Below are 9,160 nucleotides of genomic sequence, written 5' to 3' on the forward strand. Positions count from 1 at the left end.
TAACTAATTTAACTCCTAAATATATGATAATTGGTTCCGTTTTGTTTGACCTTTTTTTTTTCTTTTCGACCCAACAGGTTTCCGACATTTCCCCCTGTTTGACAAATATGGAAGTCAGTTCAGCCAGTCTGTGATTTTCACCCACATTTCCATGACACCCCTGGAGTCTTCCAATGGCCAATGAATGACTTTTACTTTTAAATTTTAGCTACACAATTTAAACCCTCTACAGACCGATTCGAGTGAACACTTACCTGACACGATATCTAACACAGAATGCACTAGGAGAGCAATAACATCGATGCAACCCAAGCTCCAATGACTCCAACTTCAGTGGATTGAGTTGATAATTCAAGTTAAAGCCATGGTCGCGTCGCTGTTAATGCTGTTCGGGTTAGAGTAATCTTGAATAATACATGTGAAAGTTTGACAGACTTATGGGTGGATGTGTATAATAATAATATGATACAGTATATTTGATTTATTTTTTAAGTTTGTTTTTGTTTTTAGGGGTTTTACGGCGCTTGCAACACATTTAGGTTATATCAGCGCCAGGCATATTTTTTAAGTGTAAGATTAATAACTTTATAACTTAGCAACATATTTTTACACAATTATGTAAAACATAATACCAAAGGATGCACAAATCTGGGCCTCATTAAATCGAGATCTTCGATTTGAGACATTGTGACATATTTCTGAACTTTTTATTCGATCAACATTTGAAATTTTAAGGCTAAAATTTTAAAAGCGATTTGGCAGAGTAAGCATATATTATTGTTGCACTATGATAGAGATAGAGGAAGATGGAAATTTGTTTATTGTATGTAAGAATACATGTTTTATTCTTCTTTTTTTTTTTTTCACTTGAATGATAATTTGGTTTCTTGCCGTTCAATAGGATACATTCAATGAAGCCTAAAAACTTACTGCTTTTTTATTCTGTCTTGGTGAAAATATATCCCAAGTTATAACCTGATTAATAATGTCATAAATGTTTACTTGCAAGAAATTCAAGTTGCCATCGAAGGGTTAATTAAAATCATATGCGGATGAAAGTGGTGGAAAAATAAAAATGAAGCAGTGATATACTAGTGTACAAATCTGAAAACCTTTGATGTATTTTTGGACATTTTATTATCATACATTGTAATGGGGAAACTCTTTGACCAAAACTTGTTACTAATACTAAGCTTCTAGAAGCTTTGGACTGTAAAAAGTAATAAACAAAAATGTATATAACAACTTCAAAAAAATAAAATACCAAACACGGAACGTTTCGGGCTCAAACCCCTTCTTCAGTCAACAACAACAAAAATAATAAAAACATAAATACATTACTACAAATCCAGATCGACGAGTTTATTGGGATTTTGTTTTGTTATTGTTGCTGTTGGCCGAAGAAGCGTTTTGAGCCAAAACGTTCCGTGTTTGGTATTTTGTTCTTTCTTGAAGCTGTTATATTCATTTTGTTTATGACCAAAACGTGTATTATTCTCCAACTGTTTTTTAATGAAATTACAATTACAATGAGAATCCCATTCTACAATTTTGTGTTCAATTATCAGCCCTGTAAAAAATTCCTAAATTGTGACCCATCGCAATGTAAAGGTATTATGTCGTAGTCGTTTGGATGCTGAAATCTGAATTTAAGTTTTAAAATATGAGACTTTGGTTAACCCTCCTCTCACCAACCATAGGAAAGTCATCACATTCGTTAGTTATACCCAACATTTTTCTCATTCTGATTTCTTTTGCGCATCACAAAATTTTAAGATAATGATTTGTCTAGTTATAAAAATTTCACACTGTATTGTAAGAGCTTGTTTTGCTGAAAACGTATATAAAGCAAGAACTTACTGCTTTTGTTTTGGAGTGCAAAAAAGTATATTTTTCTGTTGGTTGGGTGTGAAGTTTTGAAGAAAATCACGAAAAGGGTCGGAAAAGAAAGAGTTAATTTATTGAGAATTTTTACTATAATTTCTTTATCTGACAAGAACTGACATATTTCATGTCTTGTCATTTTAACTCAATATGAGCCTATTTTTGGCAACTGGTTTACTTCGGCATAATACCGTTTTGAGGTGGTGGATCACGATTAAGAAACGACCAATTCCTAAACTACTCCAATAATTTCAACGAATTATTAACAATGTTGCCATATTTGAGTCCATATTATAGTGTTGTGTTGTCTGGTATTACTATAATGATTAACAAGTACATTGACTTATGATATGATTAACAAATCAATTGATTTTTATACTGAAGATAGATGATTTAACAGTCCATGAATTATGCCAACAAAGCCAATGACTGCTTACCTTAAGTCCTTTGTTTTTTTTGTTTAAATGATTTTGATTTCTATATATTTTTACGTTCACATAAATGCGACTCATATTTGTAGGTAATTAAACTTTATCATGTTATTATTATTATTATTATTATTATTATTATTATTATTATTATTATTATTATTATTATTATTATTATTATTACTGTATTATTATTATTATTATTATTATCATTATCATGGTGATTCATTACCATTCCTTGTGTCCATTGCAGGCTGACATTTCAAACATGTTTCTTCAAATAAAGTTGACACTCTATTGCTTTCCATTTTATTTTAAATATCGATTTAAAAAGCTTTGCATGTGCAATTTTACAGATTAGCTTTACTGGCAACAGAATGATGCATCTTGTTAGACATGAAGTTTACTAGTAGAAGAGTAGATATTAATTAATTTGATTTATTATCAGTAAGATCATTTAATTGTTTTTTGTTCTACTGCTTTTGTTTACGTGGTTGTGTATGCAATATTTGTGATACTTAAATTTAACAAATTCTTAATGTTTAATGCAATTTATTTACTTGTTGAATGCAGATGGGTTGGTCACTACACCCTCCCTTCCACCCCACCCACACACATATCCTATAATGTTTCCCCTTTTCCATGTTGCTCTCGTCTATGTTCTGTATTGCCTTATCTCAGTGTTTTCTTGGGAGGCATTAAACTTCATTAAACATATAGTACTTTTTTTTAAATTGAGAGATTGATACTTTTCCCATATATATCATCTCTATGTTATGTATGTATTATTGTCGTTTTTAGTTTTGAATATAGTATTGTACTATGTGAACATTTGAGTGTATTCTTCATCGCGGGAACATATATGCTTGTGCCTGGATGGGACTTTTAGGTAATATCAAATTAAATAGGCACATTGATAGATTGCTCAAGGAATCTTCTGTTCCCTATTTGAACCAATACTTTTTGTCTTACTTTTTCTTTGGTGCGTATAACTTCAACTTCCACCTTTCGCCTTCCTTTTCACTCACGCTGAGATGACCTAGAAGTTTTCGCAAGCACCGGAAAACCTTTTAAAATGAAAACAAATCAGATTATAGGGACTGGTTTGATTAACATGTAACCCCAAAATTAATTTTTATCTACTTTATGGATTCATTGATTGCAAAGAACGGCAGTTGAATACACAGAGCACAAATCACCCTGTAAATTGTTGTATTTGTACATTGGCTTCGTGTTGTATTACTATATTCGTATAAGTGAAGAAAATCAGTGCTAGAGGGAAAAGTAGCTGGCAGAAAGGCACGGGGGCAAACTAAGGAAGTCCTGGATAGGAATTGTGAAGGCATCAACTGTTAAAAAGATAATTGACTGCTCGGTAATGGCCCTTAAGCGTGAAGAATGACGTTACATGACATTCAATCTCTGTAGGGAGACGGAACTCCGGTAAGGTAAGAGGTAAGTATAAACGAAGAAAAACTATATTTTGTCTGTCATCTGTGTTGAATTCAAATATTAAAAACCACTTATTTACTGGTTGCATTGGCAGCTTTGCACATGTTGTACAATTATAATGTGATTCTTGGTTATGTAAACTGTAAGTGAATGATGATACACTATGTAAAGTTGTACAACTAATTATCAAAATTGATAAGTTGATGTTTAGTTAGCTCATCATGTGTAGAGTGTTACAACTGACCATAAGATTTCACTGATGTTTAGTAGTATCTTAATCATTTCAGGATTTACAACTGAACATTAAGATTACTATTGATGTTCTGTTTGTAAAGTGCGACTTTTATCTGTTTTTGTCTTTTTAAAAAAAGTTTCTGATTATATGTGAATTCTTTTGATTGGGAATTATCCTCTTCACAAATATGATCTGCTGGACAATATGGTTTACGTTGAAATGAACTAGGTAGAGAGGTAATGTCAAGATGAAACAGTTACACTTACACACCTCTTGCTTCAGTGTCAAGCTCTCTTGAACACTTAAGATGCCCATCCTTCCCACCAAATCCTAGAATCAGTAGTAACACATTACGTGTATATAGTCACCGGGAACAACTACAAAAGACTTAAGTAATGGCACAAAACCGAAGGACGAGAGCTCAGTGGGTCACAGGGTTCAGATAAGTCTGTAAGAGTTTAATGTCAAAATAATAAAAATCGGGACTCTCTCCTCTCAACAAAGGTATTTATTTTAGCTCATAGATATTATTATTATTAAGAGTTGAGACTTACATTACATTTTAAACATCAGGCTCACCCCGACATATTACCGATTTGTTGGGATAAGTTACAAATGTGCATTTGTTATGCCACCCATATCTTGGACCCTGTCAAAATGAAAGGTATAAATGACTAGATTTTTTGAGAAATTAATATTAATACAGTCCTAACCCTATTTTGTGACCCACCACAAAATTGGTATTATGCCGGAAAAGAAACTGTTCCGAAAAGTATTATCGTTAAAATAACCAGAAATATTTAATTTTATGTTTTTCAAACTTTAAGGAATTATACTTAACCTCCTCAACAAAACATATATGTACCATTCATCCATGTTTCATATTTTTTAAAATTATAGATTCAATCAGCATTTAAATCACCCCAACACAACACCAATTTGAGGGTATGGCTACATTTAGTTGATGATGAACGAATTTTCCAGTGTGGTGGGTGGCGATATCTCGAGAATTCATTGTATCATGATTGAACTGGGAACAAAGCTCCTGTGATTTTGTATAGAGATACATTTCTTAACATTCACTTTTTGTTATCCATTTTTATTTGATTCCTTAAAGTTAAAGAATCATCTTGCTGTTTTGGAGGTGTTTATACTTATATGATCTAAATTTGGTTTGTCATTATCATAAGAGCCATTTAATTTTTAAAATAATGGAACACATTATCAACACAACCCATGTGTTGTGACAAATTTGATTAGCGACCAATCCCAATCGTCTCAAAACAATATCAGATGAACCTGATGAATACAATTGTATTTTGAATATGGTTTTAGCTGAATAAATGCCTACATTGAGTGAGAGGCGCAAGCTTTTTCTCTAAAACGTCAAAGTCAACTTCAATTTTTTTTTTATCCGATCAGGTTGATTTTCAATTAAATTTTCTACAGCGAGTACAATCGGACATAATACCAGATTGACATAGTGGGTGGCATTTATTATTTATGAATGTCTTGGAAGTTGTGACTCACACAATCTTGTGCAAACAACTGTACCGTTTTTAATATTTTGCTCTAAAAATTGATTATTATAAATAGCAGGCTATGTGTTGTATTAGACAAATAATAAGGAATATTTTATTCTTTTTCTTTATTTTATTCCAATGTATAGTGAAAATGGTGCGTAAATCTAATTTCAGGCTCCCATTTTCTCATTGCTGTAACTATGTGACATAAAATGTAATATTCATATGCATATATTTTAATTTGCAAAGGTAGTTGGTATAGATTTCACTTCTTAGTATTATCAAATATCATATTATGATATATTATATAGCTAGCTTTTAAAAACATATTCTGTTTTCATTGATATTCAGCAGTTCATAGAAAATATAACTGAACATGTTGGTCCAGAGAAATTAGGTTGTGATTGAAAATGTGACTGAATGTGACGAAATATAGTGCAATAAAAGTATGTTCATCACCATTTCTTTATTATAATTATAATCATCATCGTCATCAGAAATATAAGAGCTATTCAAACACGTCACTACATTTTCAAAGATTAAAGCATCGTGTAATATTGCTATTCTATGCTAAAGTAAAAACTATTTTATATTTGTCACTTCAAAACGCCTGACTTTATCAGAATTCATTATTAACTTTTTCTTATTGAGTTGGGATTTTTTCTTCTTCATTTTTTACTTTTCTCTCCAGGAAAGAATCCTATCAGAATGAGTTGAATTGAGATCGATATATATTAAAGTGCAAGGCAGAATAAAAATAAAACGTTTTTTAAAATAGTTAGAACAGGAGCATGGGAAAGTGGACTTATTTGAAACACAGATATATAACTGACAATTAGAAAACAAAGAATTGTGTTGATGAATTCAGGGGTCACAATATCATATGGCCAAGGGGTACTTAAAAATGTTAACAAATCTGACATACTAGTGCAAATGAGACAGAGATCATAACTTCATTGCATGTCAGTGCTCGAAAAAATACGGAAAGCTGAATAAAATATCCAGGACTTCTGGAACCAGGGTTGCCAATTCCGGAGACAAAAATTTACTGAGCTTTTACACAAGCACATCCACCGACCACTATCTGAGCGTTGAACTCCAGTAAAAAGGACATTTAGTACTAGTATTTGCTTTTTTTCTGTTCAGCAGGATTGGAAAAATACTAAGGGTTTTCTTTAACATACTGAATTCAGTAAATATACTGAAAATTGGCAACCATGCCTGGAACTTGTAAGGGATTTCGTAGTTCTGTGATATTAGCGCTAAGGAATGTTGAGAATGGACATACAAACATGCGTCTAAAATGTCCTTACAGGCAGCAGCTATATGAAGTGGCAGCTATATGAGAAATACTGCCATCATCATAAAATGTGACCAAACGCTTTTATCTGGAATGTATATGCGGCTATGTGGTCTTGTATGACACTCGCTTTCGGATCTGAAGATCCTGGGTTTGAGTTTGAGCCTCGCGCTGCGCATAGTTGAGTCCTTGGAAAAGGATCTTTACTCACATTCTCTCATCATACTCAGGTGTAAAATTAGTACCAGGCCATTAACAGGGTTGTTCTGTCTGAAAAAAAAAATGTAATATCGTCCAACAGGTTTCATGTATTATCTTACATGTTAAGTGTTGCTGTTGGCCTGGGAACTCTTGTAAAACACTTTGAGACGTCGAGTGGATATTGCACTATATAAAAAACAAATTTCAGATTGAAGCTGAGCAGAAAAATGAATATTAAGTAAAAGTGATAGTAGATTAAGAAACTATACTCATTTCACACAATATAGCATATGAATTTAACACAAGGTTTATATATTTTTTAAACTTGAGTTTTATACAGGGCAATATCCACTAAACATACTCAAAATGCTTTACAAAGGGTCCCTGGCCAAATGCATGATGTCTGTTAGGTGATATTACATATCTTTTCGAAAAAAAACCCAAAAAAACAACGCTGTTGGAGGCCAGGTACTCACATTACACCCGAGTACAGTGTGAGAATGTGAGTAAAGAGCCTTTTCCAAAGACTTAAGCGCTGCTCAGAGAGGGGCTCGAACCAAAGACTATCTGATCCAAATGCAAGTATCATACCACAAGACCATATAGCCACACATATTGGCTGTATATTCAGTTTTCTGCAGGTTTCATCCAGACATCATATCATTTATAGATGTTGGGTCACAAATAGCTTTTAGAAGAGCATTCTCTTTGGTAACTGCTTTATGAATACTCATGCTAGCTCTATAGTAGGAAGCTAAAGTATGGATTCTCTAACCTTATAAATACAATGGAACCCTGATAAAGCCAACACCATCGAATCATAAAGATTAATTGACTTCATCCATTATCAATAATGGAAACACAGGTAAAGGACAGAAAATTTGAAACTGACAAGAAGTGTTGACTTTTAATTTTAAGCAGAAGTTGAATGCAGTTTCCATTGTAAATGTGATCTTTATATATACTCTATATAAATGAGCTGATTTTATGCTCTTAAGCTCCAATTATGAAATAGGCTATGTGTTATGTTGTTCAGACAATTTATATACAATGTTGAACTGACTACTGTAATGCTTGTGATAATATGAATATGGTGATAAACATTTTGATTTGGCTTCATATTATATTATTATGTGACCCACTGCCTCAATGTGATGCCAAGGTGATTCAGATGCTAGAGAGGGTACTTTAACTAAAGTAAAAAAAAATAATTGAAATACAAAATTTAAATTCTTACCCCTTCAAAGAGCTATTTTCATTTTCATCCAAACTCTACTCAGATCTAATGTTTTTTCAAATTATAGTAGTTGTAATCTCAGCATCTAAATCATTCTGATTCTGATATAATATAGTGTTGAGGCGATAGGTCACATATACAAAAAACACTATGCCAACCATGAGTATTGTGGGGGTTTTTTCTTTTGGATTGCAAAGCGAGCCATCTTTGATTGATCAATGTAGACTATTTCAATATTTCAGACATAATTTGTTAAAAATAATAATTTGTTATTTGTTTTAAAACTTTTGTACTCTTAGTTAACTTTACAAATTTTAATTATGATCATTGCTTTTTAAAAAGTTTATGTCCAGGGAGGGGGGTAAAATCAAATGGCTTGTACTTGGTAAGTTATTCCAAACTTTATAACCAATATTATTCTATAAAGTCATGAAATTCACTAAGCAATTATGCATAACTGTTTCAGTTGTTTGCTTTATCACACTGCTGAATAAAAATAAATTTTGATTTTTCTTTCACATCGCTTTTGATGAATTTTAATTTTACTTGTCCGAATGTGTTGGTGTGTGGAATTGCCATTAGGGCGGTTGGCTACCCACTAGCTGGTGGATTCTCCATCAAGCCATGCCGCAGCTGTCTCTTCTATTCCCATAATCAATTGTCCTTTCTACTGGGTGGGGTTCCTGACCTCCTATTTGGGCAGGGAGGTACTTACTGTGTCTTCTATCCGCTTATATCTGTTTCCAACTTGCTTTCTGTCTTTGTCTTGGAATGAGATCACTTGGGTTTTGCCCTGGCCGGATACCCTGGCTGAGAGGGAAACAGTCAAATGAATAGTTAGTTTCGGGAGATGATATTTTTCTCCTTGTAAATCATCTTTCTGTTATGCACTGTAAGGAA

At 32.7% G+C, this 9,160-nt stretch overlaps 1 protein-coding gene across 14 annotated transcripts in view; it reads left to right on the plus strand.

The window, feature by feature from the left end:
- The window catches only part of LOC144978448 (1-phosphatidylinositol 4,5-bisphosphate phosphodiesterase delta-4-like), a 162,803-nt gene extending 154,025 nt beyond the window's left edge, over nucleotides 1-8,778 (plus strand). For all 14 annotated transcript variants that reach the window (XM_078924524.1, XM_078924525.1, XM_078924523.1 and 11 more), the window contains one exon: nucleotides 78-8,778. In XM_078924524.1, coding sequence (XP_078780650.1) covers nucleotides 78-184 — 107 coding nt within the window. In that variant the 3' untranslated portion in view covers nucleotides 185-8,778. The remainder of the gene's footprint in view (nucleotides 1-77) is intronic.
- The last annotated feature ends 382 nt before the right edge of the window (nucleotides 8,779-9,160 follow it).

This window comes from Berghia stephanieae, chromosome 8 (genome assembly GCF_034508935.2).
Source record: "Berghia stephanieae isolate SIO BIC M18660-M18661 chromosome 8, UCSD_Bste_1.3, whole genome shotgun sequence".
Classification (NCBI taxonomy): domain Eukaryota; kingdom Metazoa; phylum Mollusca; class Gastropoda; order Nudibranchia; family Aeolidiidae; genus Berghia; species Berghia stephanieae.